The following is a 24900-nucleotide window of genomic DNA, read 5'->3' as shown; positions in this document are numbered from 1 at the left end:
TCCACTAAACTCTGCCGCTAATAATTCCGACACCGCTGCCGTTGACCCACAGCTAGCTTAGTATTTTTAAATGATTATTGTTAGTAGCATTTTGGAACACAACAAAGTAAAACTTAACTGCCGCCAGTTAACGACATAGCCTCGCTCCGAGTCACACACACTCACATACACCTTATCTCCTAATATACATTCCGAACAAAGGCGAACTATGTATGTAAACCGATAGAACTCGCTTTGACATGCACTATCAGTCGAACAATAGAAATGAACATGCATTATCTAGAAAGGCATTCTCAACATGTAAACAACAAACATCTGGCAATGGAATAATCCACTGCGATAACCAACTCCGCATCTCAAGTAATAGCAAGATAGCAGATATCGAATTACGACAAAGAAGTCGCATACAGATAACAGCAGCCGCATTTCATTAGTATAAATAGCTGTAAGATCTTATATTAAAATTCAGTTCTTAAGAATATCAATAAAGGCACGCATTTCGGCGTATAAATAAAATTGTTTAAATTCTTGAACTCATATCGTGTAAACGATATTAACTGGGGGCTCAACCAGTCTGTAAGCCATCTCTATCCATTGAATAAAACGATAGAAAAATTCCACGGGAAGTAGGACTTCCAGCACTAGATCTTTGAAAAAGGTGCTTAAAATTGAACAAAGATAAAATTAATATTCCTGCAAAATCTGGAAAAGAATAACGGATAAGTCTTGATATATAGTTAAAACAGTCAAGCAACGTTATATCAACGGATATCCCAACACGCTAGAATCTCAAAAAGGAGACAAAAGCCGTTCAATTTGCGTCGTCCCCTATTGAACACCGACGTCAAGATGACAACACAAGAAATCGCAAGCTTGAGAGCACAAATCGCTGCTCTGACCACAACGTTCACTGAAACCCAACAAAGATTGAATTCGTTGGAAACCCACGCAACACCTAACGTCACAGTCACAAACCAATACCAGGACTGTACACCAAACATCACAGATGAATCACAAATAAACTTAGAAATATTCAAAACCTTACCAGTCTTCACAGGCGATATGAACCATTATAGGTCATGGAGAAAACGCGCCTGGACGCACATGGAAAACATCAAGAATTACGCTACTACACCCATGTACTACACGGCACTCTCGATTGTACATTCCAAAATTCAAGGAGAGGCGGCCGATATTTTAATAAACCACAACACCAAATTCAACTTTTATTCCTTAATAAACCGTCTCGATTATACTTATGCGGACCAGAGACCTCTGTATGTTTTGCTCGAAGGAATGAAAAGAATAAAGCAAGGAAAAAGGACTCTGGCAGAGTTCCATTCCGAAGTCAGCAAGTCACTTAATCTTGCACTCACTAAAGTTGAGATGGATAATCATGGACCAGGAAATCCATCAGCTATGATTGAATATGCAAACCAGGAAGCTGTGAGGACATTCATTCTCGGTCTGAACAGCAAATATACCAGCGGCACCCTCTACAGTCACAATCCGAAGGACTTAGAAACCGCTTACGCTATCGCGAGTTCGATATACCACGATAATATAAACTCACAATTCGACGTTCCGCAATACAATCAGCAGAGACAATATAATACATCACAGTACCAAAACTCAAGCAGAAGACATTACGAGGAGCCACAAAGGTACAAACCTAACGTACAGGTGCAATACAATCAGACAGCACCCCGGCAACAGCATCAACCAATGGACGTAGATTCATCACAACAATACACGAGATCCGCAAATCCCAATAGGGATCATTCCAAACCACAACAAAACAGCTATAACCGCCAATTACAAGGGCTACCTTCAAATAATCAATTTCGCGGTAACCCTCAAAAAAGAGAACGAAATCCTTCATCTCATAATTCCCACGTACAACAGAAATGTCAACGTGTAAACCAGACATGCGACGAAGAACTACAATCGCTTACACCAGAATACGAGAACGATGATTACGAAACAGGCAGCGCTTTTTTAGGCGCATGAACGATTTGCCGTGTCTGCAACGCCACTGCAGGGATACAGGCAAACTTATTAACATCCTGATTGATACTGGAGCAACAAACAACTATATAAGTACAAAATGTAACTTAGGTAAGTCTATTCAAATTAAACCTGTAAAAGTGAAAACTCTTCATGGTTACTCAATAACCAAATCAAAAAAATAATTACATTGTTAGAACATAATCTCACATTTTTTGAAACTGATGCATTAAAAGAATTCGATATGCTTCTGGGTGAACAGGGTCTTAGGAAAATTAAAGCAGAAATCAACCTTTTCGAGTACACGCTCAGTTATAAATATAGGGCCAAGAAAGAAAGTGAATCTGTGCAAAAAATAAATTATACGGTTAATAGTGAAAAATATAGAGCAGAAATCGAAGAAATTATGCAAAGAAATGAAGACACAAATGAAGTGCTACCATATACTACCACGGTACAAGCTACCATTAGAACGAAATCCGAAGATCCTATTTGGACCAAGCAATATCCGTACCCTATGTCGGATAGCGATTTCATTAACAAAGAAATTAACAAACTTTTAGAAAATGAAATAATTCAACCCAGCAAAAGTCCGTATAACTCTCCCATTTGGACAGTCGCAAAAAAAGGTACCGATGAACAAGGGAAACCTAAGCGCAGAATGGTCGTAGACTTTCAGAAACTTAACAATCAAACTGTTACAGATAGATACCCCATACCTGATGTGGCTATGACCATACAAAATTTAGGAAACGCAAAAGTATTTTCAACTCTAGACTTAGAGTCTGGTTTCCATCAGATCCTTATTAATAAATCAGACAGGGAAAAAACGGCTTTTAGTGTAAATGGAGCTAAATACGAATTTCTTCGTATGCCATTCGGCCTGAAAAACGCCCCATCTATTTTTCAAAGATGCGTGGATGATATCCTTAGACCATATATCGGGAAGTTCGCGTACGTCTATATAGACGATGTTCTCATTTATTCTTCCTCTCCTGAAGAACATATCGAACACATCCGCATAATCATAAATGCCCTTCACCAGGCCAATATGAAAATCTCTAACGAAAAATCTCACTTTTTCAAAGACTCTGTTGAATACTTAGGGCATATAATTAAATACAACAAGATTACAGTCGACCCAACAAAAATACAGACTATTAAAAATTTCCCTATTCCTACAACACTGAAGGAACTCAGATCCTTCCTAGGTCTCGCAAGTTACTATAGAAAATTTATAAAGAATTTTGCAGCCATCGTCAAACCACTGACTACGGTCCTCAGAGGAGAGAACGGTGGCATATCAAAGAATCAAAGTGCAAAAATAAAAATCACTTTAGACGAACCTGCACTAAAAGCACTGAACATAATAAAAGAAGAACTACAAGCCCAGGTCGAACTCTTCCAACCAAATTTTAACAAACCTTTCGAATTAACCACAGATGCTAGCAATTACGCTATAGGAGCCGTATTATCCCAAAACCAAAAACCCATATCATTTATTTCACGAACGCTCAGTGAAACAGAACAGAATTACTCCACAAATGAGAAAGAGTTACTCGCAATTGTATGGTCACTACAGAAACTACGCAACTACTTGTATGGTATAGCAGATTTAACAATATACACCGACCATCAATCTCTAATATTCTCCATATCAGAAAAAAACCCCAATACAAAATTAAAAAGATGGAAAAATTTCATTGAAGAATATGGTGCAAAAATCGTTTACAAACCCGGACATCAGAACGTGGTCGCTGATGCCCTTTCTCGTCAGCAAATAAACAACACTTTAAATTCTGATGACTCCCAACATTCAGCACAAAGCTCACCAACACAAAGACTCAAACGAGTAAAAAAACCAGTAAACTCCTTTAGAAACCAAATTATTGTAAAACGGTCAGATCAGAACCCCATCGAAATATTCTCACAAAACATATTTTCTAACAGCCGACACACGATCTTTTTTAATACGAAAACTGTATTACTAGATAGACTAAAAAATGTAATTAGACCAAAGATAACTAATGCTATACAAATAGACGAGCAAATGTTATTTTACGTCGAAAATGACATTATCAACACATTTCCAACTGTATCGATTGTACTAGCGCAAAAATTGGTGGACGATATTACCGAAACCGAACAACAAGAACAGATCATACAAGACACACACAGTCGTGCTCACAGAAACTACAAAAACAACGCACAGGAAATCTCGCTCAGATACTACTGGCCAAACATACGTGACGCTTGTAAAAAAGAAGTACAAAACTGCGAAATCTGCCTCACAAACAAGTATGAACGCCGACCAAATAAACAACCAATAGGATCAGCACCGATACCGAACAAAGTAGGCGAATACATACACTTAGACTTATTTTTTATGAGCAACAATATGTACATTAGTTCAACCGACAAATATTCCAAATTCTGCCATTTGAGACAAATACCATCAAAGAAAGACACATACAAATATGTTGACGAGATACTGTCACAAATATACCCAAACGCAAAGTTTGTAATGACTGATAACGAGTCAACATTTACTGGCATATGTGCACAACAAATATACAAGCGATTACAAATAACGCATACCAAAACTCCAGCCTATCATTCGACAACAAACGGTCAAGTTGAAAGAACGCATAGCACAATTATCGAACTCACAAAAGTATTAGCGCATCAACACAGTTCGGCTCCTGACGATCAGATATTTGAAGCAGTCCGACAGTACAACAAAACAATCCATTCGGTAACCAACCACAAACCCGAGGACGTGTTTTTTAATCAAAGGGAATATCCTGGCATCAAAGAGCGTCTTCAACAAAACCAACAGAGAGTTTTGCGATACCATAACCGTAATCGGAAACAGCTCAAATACAAAAGAAGGAGAGGTAATATATTCAAAAACGCATAGACGAAACAAAAACGGAAAAAAATACGTGAAACACATAGTAAAAAAAGACAACGGAGAAACAATAACGACCAATAAAAAAGTAATTATCCATAAAGACAATATCAGAGCAAAAGCATGTACGGAATAGTATTTACCTTACTTTTCTCTATCGCACTTTGCGACAATATTATAGATTTAAGCCATAGGAAATATGTACTAGTAGAAACTGATCCTGTTTACATTTATCAGGATACAGCTTTCTTGTATCACATATCCAATCTCTCAAAAATATTGGCGCCATACGAAAGTATAATGAAATCATCATTCAATCTAGAAGACCAACCCCAAACTCAAATTTTAGTAAACAAAATCGAAACTCTGAAAACTCAACTCATTCCCAATATTTATAGATCCAAAAGATCACTTAACTTTCTTGGTTCCATGTTAAAATTCATCACGGGCACACCAGACCACGATGACCTTGTGGAAATAAAAACTTCACTTAATTTGCTAATAGAGAACAATAATAAGCAAAAATTAATTAATTCACAGTTCGAAAGAATACTCGAAAGCCTTGATCCCAAAGCAATAACCGAAAACATTGTTATATCAGAAGTTTATAATGAACTCAAATCAATAACTAACACTATAAATTTTGCAAAAACTAATAATTTCTATTCTGGCACATTAAATTTGAAAGACGTGTACGATTTAATAAACCATGAAAAGTTAGATCTTCCAATAATTAATATATTAGAATATGCCGACATTCATATATGTTACCTACAACAAGCAATTATAACAATATACAAATATCCTATCCTTGAAACTAAATGTAGCTTATTTAATGTATATCCTTTAGCATATAAGCATGGTAAAATTAATTTAGACCCTAAGATCGCAAAGTGTAACGATTATCAAAGAATATCTAAATGTAGAAATTATATGGGTAACTTTATTTGTAAATCAGAACCCGCTGACAATTGTACTATAAAAATATTAGAAGACAAAACAGCACAATGCGAAACAACCCACGAAAATAATGCTCCACTTCGCATCCTAGAGAATGGATACATTTTGACAGATTACCAGCATACTTGGAACAACATGCATATATCAGGCCCTAAATTGATACACTTCAATGAATCCACGAACATCGATAACATGACATATTACAATCATCAAAGACAACTCAGAGAAATAATACACAATCAACACAACGAAAAACTTGAAGTACTCCGTATCCTTTCTTCAAACTCAATATACAAATTCAGCAATATCCAAACACTCTCAACATTTTTGATACCTATTGTAGAAAATCCAGTACATTTTACGTTCTTCATCATAATAGGATTCCTTACTTTAGTAGTCACCACTTACGGTATGGTACACCTCTGCCGATATCGCGTAAATAGAAGAATGCTTCACAGACAAAGGCAAATTGACGAAATATACGAAGTCGAATTGAATCGTCTTCAACAACAACAATCTGTAGCAGCATAGCGAGGACGCTCCGTTTTAAGAAGGAGGGGAGTTAACGACATAGCCTCGCTCCGGGTCACACACACTCACATACACCTTATCTCCTAATATACATTCCGAACAAAGGCGAACTATGTATGTAAACCGATAGAACTCGCTTTGACATGCACTATCAGTCGAACAATAGAAATGAACATGCATTATCTAGAAAGGCATTCTCAACATGTAAACAACAAACATCTGGCAATGGAATAATCCACTGCGATAACCAACTCCGCATCTCAAGTAATAGCAAGATAGCAGATATCGAATTACGACAAAGAAGTCGCATGCAGATAACAGCAGCCGCATTTCATTAGTATAAATAGCTGTAAGATCTTATATTAAAATTCAGTTCTTAAGAATATCAATAAAGGCACGCATTTCGGCGTATAAATAAAATTGTTTAAATTCTTGAACTCATATCGTGTAAACGATATTAACTCGCCCGAGCTTATTTGAAAATAAAAATTATATTGGAAAACTTTAATTTTTATAAAAAAAATTATACAAAACTAAAACATAAATACACCCAACTCTTTTTTTACACGGTAGATACGTTCCTCAGAAACCCGTGTAAAAAAAAACCGTGTAAAAAAAGAGGCGTGTCCTATAGTAAAATGGGGGATACGTTCCATGTCATCTGAAAACCGTGGAAGATGAAATAAAGATCTATTTTACTTCGAAAAACCCTGTAAAAAATTTTTAAAACTTTAATATTTCAGATATGCATACAAATTGCATGTTCATATGGCATTTTATTGATTATATAATTCATACAGGTGAAAAATTGGTAGATTAAGCAAAAAACAAAAGAAATCTGTTAATCCAGAACTAAGAACAGAAAAATTAGAATAGAAATAAGGAATCAATATTTACATAGCTACAAATTTATTCGTCTCTATTTGATAACAAGCGCAATTGTTTGCGACGAACTGGACTAAAGTCGGTATCATCGCTGGAGATATCCATTTCATTTAAGAGTTATCGAATAAGGAGATTTCCCAGTTACTACTATGTATGTTCATTTCAGCAATGGTGCTAAGTGTGGTAAAAACAAACATATTTACAAGCAGTGATTTTGAAACCGTACTAGATTAACAATTTTTACAAAAATAATTTTTTTCTCATCCGTGTAACTTCAAATCCGCGTAAAAAGAAACCGTGTAAAAAAAGAGTTGGGTGTATTAAGCATAACTGGAAGATTAAATTTTATACAAATACTTCATAAAAATATAAATGTATGTATAAGTAAAAGTGAAAATAATTAATTAAAATTCTGAAATTTAAGTGCATATAAAACCAAAAATAACTAGAAGGGCGTAAAGCGATAACAAATATAATGACCACAGCTTTTGCAAAATCATTTAACGAAATTTTGTAAGCAAAAGCATTATAATTTAACCCAATTCGGCGAATCCTAACCAACGGATCCTTCAGAATAGAAGGTAAAACCAGCTACTGATTTAAAAATAAAAATAAAAATAATGATCGAATTTATTAGGGCGAATCAGTAATAACCTTGAGTAAGCCAGAATACTTCAATTAAGTTAACAATATAAAATTAAATTTTTAAACGAATGGCCAATCCAAACAACTTAATCAGACCTCCAATGCTTAATCTTGAAGAAAATCCCCAACTGTAAAAACTAATACACAGGCAAATTACATATCAAAATAATAGAAATATGACCCAACCTGACTGCATAGATGGGCACTTTGCAGTACCAGTAAAAATGCAGTAAATTTTTTTTTTTAATGATGATGAAATTAAATTTTCATTACCAGTACAGTTTTACTGATTACTGAAAAAATTAGCAGTAAAAATTTTTTTTTACTGGTTACTGAAAAAAATTTGCAGTAAAAATATTTTTTTACTGGTTACTGAAAAAAATTTTCAGTAAAAATAATTTTTTACTGGTTACTGAAAATAATTTGCATTCTCCAATTTTGTATTTGCTTTCTCAAGTCATTTTTTAAACTATGAAATACTGCAACATCCATTGGTTGCAGCAAGTGCGTCGAGTTTGGAAGAAGCGCTATAAGTATGATTCGTTGCTTCTTGCAAAACTCAATAGGATGCAGCGACAAATGTGACGTGTGCCCATCCAAAAATAGTACGATTGGGAGTTGTATATTTTCTTTCAGGATGAAGGGATAAAAGACATTTGTTATATATTCATAAAATGTTTCGCAGGTCATCCAGCTTGAATCCGACTTTCCAATAGCCCAATCAGAAGGAAATTTGGAAAGTATGTTGGTTGGAAGTCTTTTGTACGGAAAGAGAGCAAAAGTTGGCATCATTTTACCGGAAGCGGAAGCTCCTATGCATAATGTAAGACATTCTTTATCATCATTGCCAGATCTGAAGTATACATGCTTTGAACCCCGTTTTGTCAAAACTGCTTGACCTTTTGGACAAAGAAAAAACGCGGACTCATCACAGTTGAAGATTCGTGTTGAATCTTCTAAAACATCGAGACAATTGTTATTTTCAAAGTATTGATATACTCTTTTAAACCAACTTCTTATGGAAGATTCTGTTACCGATGCACGAGAAACTGTTAAGGATTGCGAAACACGTTGACTCAAAAAACGATAGGACGGAAATTGATCTTTAAACAATTTATTGAGTTTACTTTAAGCTAAGAATTTAAATATATATTAAAACTCAATTTTCAACCCCAAAACAAAGTAAAACGAAATATGATATATGTTCCTGATTCCGTTTCATAGCACGTAGATCGGTACAAGTGAAATTTGTACCAAATTCCGTTCTAACTTTGCATTTAACATTTTTATGAGTTTATTATATAAAATTCATATTAAAACATATATTTCGGTAAAAAATGCTATAATGTACAAATATTTTAGTATATATATGTATATATATGCACTTACCCAATTATAATATCAGTCTTAAACAATTTTTACACAACTCTTAGCACTTTTCACAACAAAACTTGTTAATTATCACCACCGCGCTAGGCAACTGCTTCCAGCCAACTAACATATGTGAATTTAATATGACATAAAATGATTTATGGTTTGACATTTTCAAATATAAAGTTGAATATACAGGCCGAAATTGGGCACACTTACGTTACATTGCAAAAAATAAAAAATTAAATATATTTAAATGAATGCATTAAATTTCAATAGTGATGATTATAATAATGACCAAGATTTCGTTGGCGAACAAAATATTCCAAGTTGTTCAAACGGTCGGAACTCACAAATAAGTCACAATATTATGAGATATGACAATTTAAGTGAAAGTTCAAGTACACCAGATTCGTTGACAAATGAAGAATTGGTTGGTGTCAATAAGATTCTCTTTAGTGAGAAATTTTTCAAAATTGTAGAGACGGTGCGTTTAAAAAGATTCAAAATAGCACTATTTTATTTGTTATATATGTTTTTATTTAAAGCTTCACAATTTCATTAAAATGCAGATGAACAAAACCCCTCATCAAAGAAGAATGTGTGGCTTAATTGGTGGTTGTCAAGTGTGCGGAAAAAAAATTAAAGGTTCGCTTCGTATTAGTTCAAATTTTATCAAGCATTTGAAAAAGGAACACCCACAAAAATTTTGCGAGTTCAAGTCAATGAAAGATGAAAGAAGGCAGAGCGTAAGCCGCAAAAGCTCTTTTAACCATGACATTTTGGATTTTATTTGCAACACAACGTCTCCCTTGTCCACAGTCAGTAACCAAAGTTTTAAAAAACTATTTCCTGGTAAAAGTCTTCCGAGCCGCCGTTCAATTACCAGGTTACTTTTCGAGAGCCACACTAAATATGTTCAAAATCTGGTCATTGAGCTGAATAACATTGAATACGTGTGCGTAACTGCAGATGTATGGTCAGGTGGAAAAAAATCATTTTTTGGTTACACTTGCCACTGGTTAGCTTCTAACAGTTTTGAGCGGACGTCTGTAGCACTGGCTTGTCGAAGGTTTAAAGGAACTCATTCCTTTGATCGTGTGACGAAAATGATATGCGACATAAATAAGCAATATAATTACCCGTGGAAAAAATTGTTTATACGATTACTGACAATGGATCTAACTTCGTTAAGGCATTTAAAGAATTTGGAGTTGAATTAAGTAAGTGAAGTATACCGCATATATGTATTTAATCCAAATCAATATATTCAATTTTTGATACTCATTGATTTAGGACCTATAAATGAATGTGACAGTGATGACGGATCTGACTCTGATTCCGATTCAAATGACTCGATAATTGCTTTAGGTCCTCAATTTCGATCTGTAACTCCACGTCTGTCAAAACACTTTCCTTGTGCGGGCCACACTCTAAATCTTTTGGCTTCAACCGATTTCAACAAAATTTTGAATTCATCAAGTCAGGATATTAAAGATATTCACAAAAGATCTTTCCAAAGGTAAAAATTATTTGATTAACTGAACACTTTTTACATATACATATTTTCTATAACTTTGTAGATGCACACAGCTTTGGAATAAATGCAATAGACCAAAATCTGCAGAAGTAGTTAATGAAGTTATAAACGCGAATTTAATAACTCCATGCATAACAAGGTGGAACTCTCTTTATGATTCCGTTAAGAAGTTGCTGCAACACAAAACCAATTTAGCAGAATTGTGTTACCGTTTAAAAATTCCTACCATTCTCAGCGAAGAAGTTGAGTACTTAGAGGAGTACGCAAAGCTTATGAGGCCTATTGCAGAAGCGATCGACTTCCTTCAGGGCGAAAAGACCATGTATTTTGGTTACTTTATCCCCACTATAGTGACTTTGAGATTAAAACTACGTCGTTTGGAGCCTGCAAGTTTTAAGTATTTATCCGAAATAAGCGAAAAAATGCAAATAGCTTTGCTTAAAAGATTTGAAAAGTACTTCCTGATTCAGTCTGACGCTTGGGACGCTGTTATTGCCGCTATTTCTGTCCCTGACATTAAATTGCGATTTTTGAAAGCCCTTTTAGAAACAGCAACGACGCAAACAGAAGAAGAAGTAAAAAAAATGTTCAACACTTATGTGGTGAAGTATGGAAAGATAGGAGATGACGCAACACGTGTTCCGCCTCAAACTACTCAAAAAACCTTCCTTGATTTCGGGGAAGAAAGTAATGGTAAAATTTTTGCATTGGACTTTCAAATAAATATTTGATTTATGCATATATTCACTTAAATAGATATAAGCATACAGAGTGGTTCCACTGACTCAGGCAATTATCTTCAAGAAACGCTTTTATACCTGGTGGATCGAGACGCCACAACAAGTTGTTTAAATAAACACCAGGCTATTAAAAACGTTTTTCTAAAATATAATACCCCATTACCGTCATCTGCACCTGTAGAACGGTTGTTTTCTTTCGCTGGTATTGTTAACCGGTCTAGAAGGCAAAAACTCAGCGATGCAAATTTCGAAATGCTTGTTTTAAGAAAAGCTAATGGCGGATAACAAGTTGAAATAAATGTTTCATTGAAAACAAAAAAATTGGAATTTTCTTTAATTATTCATTGACCTAATGGTTGGCTTTTGATTTTTAACTACCAGTAACTATTTTCAGAAAACAGTAAATATTTTGCTGGTTTTGCAAATCAAATGATATTATCAGTATTTTTACTGCAATTTCTTTCAGTAAGCTGTAAAAAAATATTTTTACTGCAAATTTTCCAGTAACCAGTAAAAAGTTATTTTTACTGCAAGTTATTTTCAGTAACCAGTAAAAAAATATTTTTACTGCAAATTATTTTCAGTAACCAGTAAAAAAATATTTTTACTGCTAATTTTTCCAGTAATCAGTAAAACTGTACAGGTAATGCAAATTTAATTTCATTATCAGTAAAGTGTTACTGTTTACTGCTGTACGTAATGCAGTAAATATATAATGCAGTGTGCCCATCTATGCCTGACTGTTCACATGAGTTATGAGCGTTCCGCAACATCCCATATCGCATCACCTCACAACACCTCATCACACAACAGTTCACAACACACACGCATCAAACACAGTACCTTACACCGCTCATTATCACAACACAATAACCACACGATCGTCAACGAGACGACTCGTAATAATCTAATATTCACCACTCAAACTATCAAAAGGGATAGATCCGTACGGGATCCGCCTTCTTATCGTTTCATCCGTGAAGCCAGACGTTCGATCGCAACAACAACCGCAATTTCCTTTGCTTGTTAAAACCGCCAAGTGCCGGAGTGACGTTTCGCAGTGGGTTTCGTGTAAAATAAAGTTTTCGTATAGAAATTTAAAACAGTTTTTACTATTAATTATTATTATTTGAGAATTTAATAAAAATTGTATTATATACAGTGTGTTTGTGTGGAAATCAGTGCTTTTTCATTTTCTATTACATAAGTACATATCGAAAGTATACTAGTGTCACACGTTAACAAATATACATATATATAACCGAAAAATTAAAGTGAACACAGAACATACAAAGTTACGGTGATAAAGAAACAAAAACACACGGAAAGATCACATAAGTTAAACACAAAAGAAAAAAAGAAACGTGAGGTGAGGTGATGTGAAAAGATACAGAAAAGAAACAGAAATTTATTTTATATATAAATACATAAACGCAGCACTGGCTACAAGGCCTTCAGCCGTCTTGTAATTATAACTAGGTGAAAAATTCTATTTGCTAAGGGTTAGTAAAGATATAAGTTGCTTAAATATGTTTTAACAAATCGTTGGTTTTTAAGAATCTATATACAATCATAACGTTTTTTTCTGAAGGTTCAATTAGTAGTTTTATGAGATCAATATGGCCAGAGTTGTGAGCTGTTTAGTGAAGCATCGGACAGAGTGTGAGTAAGTGTTTGATAGAAGCGGTGTCATCGCAAAGGGGGCAAATGGATGGGCTTTTACCCGATAGTAGGTGGGCGTGTGTTATGATAGTGTGTCCAATCCAGAATCGAGTATATGTCTTCATTGCGCTAGTTGGAATTGTTGACGAGTAGATTATTCGATTTCTGGCTGGGTTTATGACCGCGTAGTGATGTTTAAATGTTTTCCATTCGCTTGCGTTTTTTTGATGCCTTTTGTGCATAATAAGGTTAGAAATGTCTTGCTTGGTTGAGACGTAGTATGTTAAGGCAGGAGTTCTGGCTACATTTTTCGCAGCGAGGTCTGCAAAGTGGTTGCCTGTAATACCAGCATGGCCAGGGATCCACATTACTTGGATTTTCTGAGGGGCACCAATGACCGCGTCCCTGATAACTTCTATTATGGGATTGCGATTGGAAGGAGACGTTATTGCAGACATACACGATTTACTGTCGGTACAGATGAGGAACTTTCCTTTAGTCTTTTTTGCGTGATTAACTGCATGAAGAATAGCAGCTCCTTCAGCGGTAAATACAGAGCTCGTTGAGGGAGAAGCCAATTGCAAATAATTTCTCCTGTGGCAGTGACAACTGCTAACGAAGTGGAATCGATGGACTTGGAGCCGTCCGTAAACAATAACTTCCAGCCATTATTTGTATAATTAGATTCCAGTTCAGCAAAGGTTTGTTGAAAGACTTCGTTTGGTGTGTTTTGCTTGGACAAAAACATAAGCTTATTCTGTAGGATTTTATCATTGATCAGACAGGGAGGATGTCGAGAGGTGAATTTGCATGTTGCGTTACGTAAAATATTATTTTCTGCAGCGAAACTTTGGCCGATTGTATTTTTATTTTTTTCGTGGCATGCGTGATAGTTGTATTTAGTAATGGGTTGGTGTTCTCAGCCGTTTTCGCAAGAATTTGGAGCGAAGAATCTATAATTTTATTTTGAATAGTTGGTAAACCAGATTCAGCCATTATCGTTTTTATTGGCGAGGTTGGAAAGGCCCGGAGACTTCGCCATATTGCGCAATGGTATGGTGCATTTAAAAGGTTGATACTGCTTTTGGAGCAATTGCCATATATGGGGAGCCCATAATCTATTTTTGAAGTTAGCAGAGCTCTAACAACATTGATTAGTGTGTTCGGATGAATAAATGAATGCTTAGACGAGAGATATTTAACAATATTTAATCGTGTCATTAACAAGTTTCTGACATATTTACAGTAAGCATTAAAATTATAATTAGAGTCAAAAATTAATCCTAGTATTTTCAGCTGTGTTTTACATTCGATGTTAGTTTGGTTGTGGGTAAGTGAAATACCGTTGCAATTTTGCTTCCTACATACATGAAGGATATGTGTTTTGTCTAAGGAAAGTGAAGCACCAGACTCCAGTGACCAAGTATCAATTCTGGCGAGTATATTAGTAAATAAGGATTGAGCTAAATTAACGTCAGAGACTTTTGTGTAGATTAGAACATCGTCAGCATATGTAGATCTGGTGCTCAACTCCTATGTAATTTTTTATCATCCTACTAATATCATCGAAAGCAATGATAAAAAGGAAGGCTGAAAGAGGTGAGCCTTGCGGCGTACTATTAGAATTCGGGAGTGTTGAAGAAAGAAAGCCATTTACGTTGACTTTGAGTTTTCTGTTTGTGAGAAAGTTAGTAATAAAACGTATCATATTCTGGCCTATTTTCCATTTTCTAAGTTGTCGAAAAATAATATGGGCTCCAATTTTGTCGAAGGCTCTGTGAAAGTCCAGAGATAGTACGGACACGTGGTTTTTGCTGGACAAAGCTTTAGTAATGAAATAGTCTAGTTTGGATAGTTGGATTAAAGCATCTAACGTGCCTTGACCTTTTTTGTAGGCGACTTGATTCGGTGATATGAACTTGTTTCGCTGAGCATACCACATCAAGCGGTTAGCCACGATCTTTTCCAAAATTTTGCCCATACATGGAAGGAGGGGAATCGGCCTATAGTTAGCAAGTTCATCGGAGGATTTGTGTGGTTTAAGTATTGGTATGACACAGGACGTTTTCCAAAATTGGGGGTAGACACCAGTATTGAAAATTTTGTTATAAAGCTTTACCAATCGGAGCTTGAGGCTTTTTGGCATATGTCTGATAATTGGATAAGAAATTTTATCTTGCCCCGGGGACTAACCCTTAACGGTAGATGCAACGAACTCGAATTCAGACAGTGAAATGCTGGTTTCTATTTGTTTTGCAGAAAAAGAAAGAGGGGAGACAGAGTAGGAAGTGTCGGACAGTGTGGTGGTTTTAGTGGTTTGAAACTGTGTGCTGAATGAAATATCTGAGCTTGTTTCAGAATAGTGGTTTGCAAATAACTCGGAAATATCGGATGGATTGGTTACCAAACCTTTACGCATTGAATGGTTAGATTTCTAGGCACTCCAGAAAGTTTTTTTAAAGCGTTCCATATTAACTTAGGACTAGACGAAGGATTTATTTTGCTTGTGAAATCCTGAAAACATTTACGCTTGGCCTGTTTCGCGGAACGACGGAAAAGAGCATTGGCTTTCCTGAAAGATATTAAGTTGACTAGTGATCGAGCGCGTTTGTATTCATACCAAGCTGTCTGTTTTTTTGCCCGCAATTCAGCGATTTCTTTATTCCACCAAGGAACACTCTTTGAACTTGCTGTTGGCCTTGTATGAGGAATGCTAACATTCGATGCTGAACGGATAATTTTTGTTAACCTCGCACTTTCTTGGTTAGGGTTGTCAGATATTGGGGTATTATTGCCATTTATCTCGCAATGTGTCTGAAACTTCTCCCAATCAGCGTAATCAGTTTTGAATACCTTATTTATTTTGTGGTTTTTAGATGTTGAACCTAGGTGCAATTTTAGTACAATGGGGAAGTGATCGCTTCCGTGCAGGTGATCGAGTATACTCCATTCGCACTGTGTGGCAAGTGTGTCGGTGCACATTGTAAGATCTACATGGGAAAAAGTGGAGTGAGTGGAAAAGTGTGTCGCGGATCCGTTATTCAAACATATTAAGTTAGAGGAAAGTAAAGCGTCTTCAATGCATTTGCCCCTCTTGTTGGCTATTGGAGAGCCCCATAGTGGACTCCATGCATTAAAATCACCAGCGAAAATTAAAGGAGTAGATGCTTGGTTGATTAATTGCAGGATGTCTGTAGTGGTAAAATGTTCATCTGGTGCAATATAGGTGCAGATAATGGTGATTTTTTTAACTAGGATAATTTCGATCGACATAGCCAGCAAGTTGGATTGAATGGCATTAATTTTGTGTGGAATATCTCTTCTTATGAGAATCGCAATACCTCATTTACCTGTGCTAATATGTGGAAGATTGTGAAACATGCCAATGTACTGCTTAAGAGTAAAAGCCGACAAGTTGAAAGAGATGTGAGTTTCATTTAAGAGTATAATAGCTGGGGCATGGTCTTGTATTAATAATTGAAGCTCATTGTAATTATTAGTGTAGCCGTTTAAATTCCATTGCAATATTGGAATCATAAGATGTATGTGGGAAAAAAAGAAAAGGGAAACAGATGAGAGCTAGAATATCAACTCGTATGAGCAGTCAGTTGAAGCTGAGTGTCACCAATTGAGTACTAGTTCAAAAGAGAGTAAAAGCTAAGCGTATTTATTCAGAGTCAATTTCTATTTGTTCAGTAGAGTATTGATTATTGTTGGAAATGCTTTAAGGAGTTGTTTAAGTTAGAAATGAAAGAGGCTGTTGTTGGACTGAAAAGTTTGGGATTTAAGAAAGAGTCTTGTTGGATACAGTTGTCGCTGATATTTTTAGCTGAATGTGAGACGTTGTTGAAGTCTGAACTGATCGATGCAGGCTTGTTGTTGGAAATATGCTTATGGTTGGCGTTAGGTGAGTGATTTTTGCTAGTTAAAGAGTTTATTGATGAGTTGGGTGCAGAGGTGACCTCTGCGTTTTGTTTTGATGAACTAGGCAAGTCATTGTCGGCAGTTCTATGAGTATTTTTAGATTTTGTGGAAGTGTTGATGGCTGAAATTTTTGTTGGTGTGGTGGTTATAGAGGATACCTCTTTTGTAGGTTGATGCACATGTGCAAAGCTAGCAGTGAGGGAAGAGAGGGAAGTATTTTCTCTATACTTTTTGAGGGCTTCGTGCATACTGCACTTTTCTAGTGTCTTTATTTTTATAATTTCTTTAGTTTGCATATACTTTGGACACGTTTAATCAGAAGAGCGATGCTCGCAAGAACATTTCGCACACATAACTCGGATGCAGTCATTATCGTGTGGAGAAGGAAAATTGCAAAATTCGCATGTTGGGGAACCTTTGCAATGTTTTTGCGTATGACCCAATTTTTGGCATGACCTGCAGCGCATTGGATTAGGCACTTATGGTCGCACAGAGGTCATCCTCCATGCGATGTTTATTTTGTTTGGAAGGGAATAACTGTTGAATGATATTAGCATAACACCAGTAGGCTTTATAACACCTTCAACTTTGCGAGTGAACTTATAAACTGCGGTAACTTCGTAAGAACTCAGTCCTTCTATTATTTCGCTTACAGGCACATCGTTTAAAAACGGTGCATAAATGGTGCCTTTGTTACAATTAAGATGTTGATGATAGCTAGCGCTAACAGCGCCAATGTTGAAAAGACATTTCGTTTTTATAAACTTTCCTCTACTTGCTTATTTTTCACTAGCAGTAATAGGCTGCCGTCGCGTAATTCACTAATTTTGATTGTATCTTTGCTCACGGTAAGTAAGGCATTGTAAACACGAAAACAAGAAACTTTCGAAAGGGGTGTAGTATTCTCATCGGATTTAATCACAATATACTTTGGGTCATCACTTTTTATTGGCGGTAAGTCAGGAAAAGCATCTTGCAGTTTTTGATACGATTTTTTACGTTTTGGTTGGGGACCTTGGGCCAGCGCAGCAAACCTGTTGTCCCCGAACTGGAAGCCCACCGGGGGCATAGTGGAAAAATTATAATACACATATATAAGTATTGGATTAAATTTTCTCACTTAAAATAAGTATTAATCGCGTTACTTAAGTAAGCAGACCGGGGTGCAAAAAAAAAACACCAAAAGAGAGCTATTTGAATAGCTGTAGCTAAATGACCCAAAACCCTTGGCAGGAAATAATGTGAGTCCGTTCCATATACAATTTAACATTTGAATTTTATATTATTATACAAAATATACATATATGTATATACATATGTATGTTGAGTTTACAGTTTCGACGGTATTTCGGGATACCGTTAACTGGTCTTAACATTTCGATATACATATGTATATCTACAAAAAAAAAACATAATAATACGGATAATAGCAAAAGTACAGTACCTGCCGATTTGCTTAGCTTGTGTCGTTAGACAACCCGTTATATAATTAAAAAAAAAAAAAACAAATTACTAAGTCAAGTATTACATACATGCAATATTTCCTGCTATACCCCTTGGGCTATAAAAATAAAGCAACAAGCAGGATCGCTCAAAATTAAGCAAAAGCGGAAGATACGCAACAAAAAGAAAACCAAATATATACATATATTAGAGGGTCCGGCCTGGCGTTGCTGTGGTATACATTTTATACTATTATTCATATAATAAACTATTCAATATAGTGAAAATTTTATTTACTAACTAGATGACCCCGCAGCCGTTGTCCTGGGTAAAACTATGTGTTTTGAAATAAAAGAAAGTTGAATTTATATTGTGTTGAAAATCATTTATTTGCGATTTTTCTACATTTTTTCAATGTAGCGCAGTTTGATAACCAACATTTTTTGGTTTCTGTTCTGGCGCGATAATGTACAGACAAGATGATTTTCCAACTCGTGAACACGCCGCGTATATCTGGCCGTGTGAAAAACATAGCATTTCTAGATTAATGCCACACTCTTCTAGCGACTATCCGTGTGTCCTGTTGATTGTCAACGCAAATACAATTTTCCCTGGAAACTGAATACGTTTGAACTGAAATGGTTGTCCCCTTGTATTCGATAACTGCGTCACAATCAGTCAGGTTCCATTACACAGTTTTGGCCCATGAAGATTGTGAAACATAATAATGACAGATCCAACTTTGAAACGCAAATGATGCTGCGGCATACCAAGCCTCTCGAAAGAATTTAGAAATTCCACTGGATAATTCACGGCTTCGTTTTCATTGTCAATACGATCGATCGATTTGTATGAGCGCAAATCTCCCGGAATTTAACTTTGAATCTTCCAGTTTAAGTCATTAACATCGGTATTTTAAGCAACTAAAATTGCTCGTGCACTGAAGTAATCGCAGTTACGATAATTTGGCCAATGTTCGGATAAACATTCGTGATGAGTTCATCTTTCGTTGAAGTGAATTGACAAAAGCTAGGTGAAATTGATATCAAACCACTGGAAGTATCAACCGAAATTTTCCAATTTCCAATTCTTAGCGAATACAATGTAAAATGTCATTGGCAATATCATTTCTTTTCGTATCCTAAAATTGACGCTATTTGAAGGCTGATACGTCGAAATGATCTTCGCGAAAAGAATGCGACCTTCAGTGGCATGCGAAGTAGCTATCGCATTATCCATCGTTTGTTTTCAGTGATTATCATGCTCTAGCAATTGCAATTGCTGGCATGCTTCTCTTGCACACACTTTACCATTCACAATATGCAATAACTTAAATGAATTTGAACCGCGAGACGCACAACAGCCGGAAAACTTTCATGAATTGCAAAAGTAAATATTCTAAAAACCGCTCTATTGCAGCGCTTTGATACTTGCTGATCCCATCTCGTTCAAGGCCAATAATCGCCATGTTGTTTTCTTTGGTGACGTATTTACAAACGTATTTGATAGATTTCAGTAAACTGCAATACTCAATATTGACATGAGATTTGAATGTGAATTAGACAACAGTGGCGAATATGGTACTATCCATGTGTTGTCAACTTCGATATTCACGCCTCTTAATTGAATGCTAAATGTTCTGCCATTGTCGTCTTGTGAGCGACGCGGACAGAGTGAATATCCATCATTTCCAGTTCACGTGGATAATGTTTCGTGCATTTATTGTCAGACATACAAACCGAAGTGGGATTGTACCATAGGTTGCTTCAAGATAAAGTCCATCAAACATCGTAACTGTTGTTTGAAAGTCATGCTGTGACATCGTGACGATCGCTTTGCTGTTTGACCGCGATTCATAATTCCACACGTACTATGTTATCGCAACCTGGGAGTACTCGTTCATGTGTCTTGGGTTGCCATACGTTGATGGCAAAGAGAACGCCGACCGATATTAGCGCGACCTCTTCGTGGCTTCGTAAAAAATTTCAACCTGAAATTGATCCCTCTGTGTGAAACACACATAAAGTTTTCACTGAATAATTTTTAATAATTTTTTTTCGAATAGCCGAAATAATAAAGGAAGCGACCTAAATTGAATGATTCAAATAAATTGAAACACAAATTAAAAGAACAAAACAAACAAAAATTGAAAAAAAAACTTGTATAAATCAAAGTTACTTTTTCGAATAGTCCAATTTTTCATGGAAAGTATAAGGTATTTTCATTTCTAAACCTTCCTCGATCCACAACGAACAACCTCTGAAAATTTCATCAAGATTAGTGTAGTCGTTCTCTTAGCGTTACCAACAAACACACATTTATTCGTTTGTATGGGAAAAACATAACGGCTGTTTTTAGCGGTTTTCTGGTAATTACACTGTGGAACATTTTTGGGATTATTGTCTGGGGTGAGAAATTCCAAGTCAGGGTGATGGTACTAGGTCAGTATAGTAAAACCCTCAAAAAGTTTGGCGTTCGTATGTGTCAGTTTTTTTTATGACCTTTTAAATTTTTTCCTTATCTTGATGTTTTTTCGCTTAGTTGTAACATTTTGGCAAAAACGTAGTTTAACATAACTCGCGAACCACTTGTCCGATTTTGATGAAACAAATTTAGAAAAATTAAGAATTACAGTTTCTCTAATCAGTTTCTATACCGTTTTCCTATATGTGCAACACTTGCGAAGTTAAAAATGAATGTATGAAGGGAAAAAAGTATGTTTTTCCTAAAAATTTAAATATATATATTTTTTTTAATTCATAAAAAATCCAGCAAGACTGGTTCTGTAATGTTCACATAAAACATGCATTGTCCTTATACTTCTTCTCTTTCTCACACTGGTTCTGTGATTTTTGTCATTCAACAAGTGCCGACGACAGGGGCGAACGCAGGGGGGGGTTTTGGGGTGTTAAAACCTCCCCCCCCCCCAACTAATTGAATTTTTAAATAATAGAATTTAATTCTACATAGTCATTTGAAAAATTGTAATTTGTTGTTCTCAAAGCAATCTTTCTGCCGACGATGTATGAATATGTAAAATAAATGAATACATTAGTCACTAACAGCGTTGCCGTTTTGATACAATTGTATCTTTTTTGATACTTTTTTTTCTAAATTTTGTGATTTGATACTTTTTTGTTCACAAACGGCCTATTTTGATACTTTTCTGCTGATAGAATTTAATTTTTTGAAACTATGAAAATGTTAAACTAAAAACAAACCTATTGTATCTGGATAGTATTAAAAAGTTGTGGGAATGTAGGCCAATTAAAAAACCCAGCAAAATATAAACTGGTCAGAGACATTTTTTTAATTTGCTTCAAAGTAATGAGCTTGCCTTATAACTCTGTGGCTGCTGAACTGGATTTTTTTCGATTTAAGGGGAGTTGTGAGTAGAAAATGGACTTCTTTTCAAAATTAGTTCGGAACTGAAAAGTCACCAATAAGGTTTCTATTATTTTTAGAGTTTATTGTTAATCATAATAAAGGAAAAATAAAAACTCATTTATTATGACTTTCAGTTTTCGTTCCATGAGCAAACTGTTGTGAAATAAATTTAAATTTAAAAAATTATGCTATTTGCAAAAAAATACTTGAGTGTCTTAACTAAAATGTCTATATTTTTAATAAAAACAACCAGAAAAAACTGGTCTGAATTACATACAAAACTTTACTTATTATTTGTTTTTCATTTGCTAAATTTAGAATGTGGAAAAGTTTAAAAATATTTTCTTCAGATTATATTTTCTAACTAAAATTTTGAATATATTTTCAGGAACTGGTTAAATCAAACAAAGAGATCCAAAACTTTTTTATTGCATCGTTTTTAAAGATTGGAGCATCAATCCCTATATCTGTCGCTTCAAGTGAACGCTCGTGTTATTCACTTCGCAGGCTTAAAACACATTTAAGAAATAAAACTGGAGAAGCACGCCTGAACGGAATGGCTCTCTTGAATATCCATAGAGATATAGACGTGACGGAGGAAGAGATTTTAAATGTTATGGCCCAAGATAAAAGAAGATTAGACTTCAATTTGTGAATAAAATAATGAAACATTGTCTTTTTACCTAAACCCCCCCCCCCCCCCCCCCCCCCCCCTTTTTCCTGCGTTCGCCACTGGCCGACGAACGCGAACAGTAAAAGTAATTCTCAAATTTTTTAAAAGTGAACAAAATATGGAACTGTGCAAGCCAGATATAAATAGCTTTTGCTACTGCTGTGGTCAATATGTCTCAACACATAAAAAAAGGGGAAATTTCAGTACTGATTTTGTTCAAACATACGAGATGTACTTCAACCAAAATGTTATAGTAGTGAACGAAAATTGGGTACCAAATATAGTGCGTAAAAGCTGCTACAACCGTCTAATGGATTGGAAAAATAGAAGACGTGAAAGTATGCCATTCGGTATCCCAATGACTTGGACTAATCCTGACGAAGGTCACAATCCACTGAATTGCTATGTATGTGCGAATAAAGGAGCCGCAAAAAGGTTAAGAAAATCGTATAATTACGTTGGTGTTGCAAGTGCCGCAACACCATTGCCTCATTCGGACCACATTCCTATGCCAAAAGCTTCTAGCTCAGATATTTTCTCTTTTACCACTGCTCCGACATATCAAGCACGTGATGATCCCCCATATGAGCCATCAGTATCCAATGAGCCAATTTTAATAAATCAAAATAAGCTTGATTCAATTGTTGCCAAGTTGGAATTAACACAGCATAAATCGGAAGAGCTGGCTTCCATTTTGAAATCAAACAATTTGTGCAGAACTGTTATATTTACTTATAAGCACCCGGTGTGAAAGTCACAGCTTATCGAAGTCGTCAGGCAACACTTTTTTACAAATGTCAAAGTTTATTCCTTGTGAATGATGAAAAAACTTCTGCATATTGCCCGGATGTAGGAAAATTGATGAACGCAATGGAAATAAAATATGAAGCAGATGACTGGAGATTATTTATTGACAGTTCAAAACTCAGCTTGAAAGCGGTTTTACTGCATAAGACCAATAAAAAACCTTCAGTTCCAATCGCCTATAGTACAGAAACGAAAGAAACAAATGATGCACTGGAAAATATTTTAAAAATGGTTAACTACGCCAAACATATGTGGCGCATATGCTGCGATTTAAAAGATGTAGCAATGCTTTGCGGTCCTCAAAGCGGATATGTGCTTTTTGTGCGATTGGGACACACGATTTTCCGGTGACCAATATGCATGCCACGGATGGAAACTCAGAGAGCACAGCAGGTTACAAGCGCCCAATATTATTCGTGAGCCTCTCGTGCCGAAGGAGAAGATATTGCTGCCTCCACCGCATGTTAAACTTGGAATTGTTAAGAATTTTATCAAAATCTGTCGCCAAAAGAGATGAAGTTTTCTTGTTTTGAAACTAATTTACCTGAGACTTAGCGAAAGTAAAATTAGAGAAGGTAACTTATAATATCACTGTCTAAATGACTCTCGGCCTACCCGTCATGAAACATAGCCACACCACATTTCAACACACAAAATCATCATAACAGCCCGCCACACACCCTTCCACATCACTACATCAGACCAATACAACGCATACGCTTTTTCGCGGCATCGTTTGTTTTTCCTCTCACGTCGATCATCGCTCGCCGATTCCGCCGCCAATTGGGTTGTTCGACTAATTTATAACGTTTGTGAAATATACATAAAATAGAGTTACGAAATTCGTAATTAAAAAAAAAACCGTGCTGTGCGTTATTTCCCTTGTAAATAAAAAGTGAATTCCGAAATTTGAAACCCAGAAAAGTCGTTCTGTGCATTATTTCTTTTCTTACACCAATTGAGTTTGGAAATAAAGGTGAGTTGCATAGGTAATGAAACATGGTCCTTCGAGCCTACAGAAAGGCACCTTAAAAAAGCAAAACGAAAAATAATAATAATAATAAAAACATTTTAATAAAAATAAAGTGTGGTGACTATTATACATATACTTAAAACTATACAAGTTAGAAAACAAAAAAAAAAACTATAAAACAGTGGAGTGAAAAATACTTAAAAACCATAAAAAAAAGTTGACATATACAGTGTTAGTGCAGTACAACACAGTTGGATATATAATATAGCTAAGAAAGGAAGACTAAACGAAAACAAAAACAACAACAACAGCGGGCGCGAAACTAAATAAATCACACCGCAACGCGGATAATAAAAACAAAGACAACATACCCAAAGCACGTACAAAAAAGGCACACAGGAGAATAGGAGGCATACTAACTGCAAGTAAAAAAAAAGGAAA

At 35.6% G+C, this 24900-nt stretch overlaps 1 protein-coding gene across 1 annotated transcript; it reads left to right on the top strand.

Moving 5' to 3' along the window:
• The first annotated feature begins 1936 nt into the window (after positions 1 to 1936).
• Positions 1937 to 6829, top strand: LOC126763941 (uncharacterized). Its single transcript, XM_050481716.1, has 2 exons — positions 1937 to 2118; positions 5877 to 6829. The coding sequence occupies exons 1-2, from the start codon at positions 2007 to 2009 to the stop codon at positions 6407 to 6409; spliced, it is 645 nt and encodes a 214-aa protein (XP_050337673.1). The 5' UTR covers positions 1937 to 2006; the 3' UTR covers positions 6410 to 6829.
• Positions 6830 to 24900: the final 18071 nt, after the last annotated feature.

The sequence above is a fragment of the Bactrocera neohumeralis genome, unplaced genomic scaffold, assembly GCF_024586455.1.
Source record: "Bactrocera neohumeralis isolate Rockhampton unplaced genomic scaffold, APGP_CSIRO_Bneo_wtdbg2-racon-allhic-juicebox.fasta_v2 cluster09, whole genome shotgun sequence".
Taxonomy (NCBI): domain Eukaryota; kingdom Metazoa; phylum Arthropoda; class Insecta; order Diptera; family Tephritidae; genus Bactrocera; species Bactrocera neohumeralis.
This window is presented reverse-complemented; position numbering and strand designations above follow the sequence as displayed.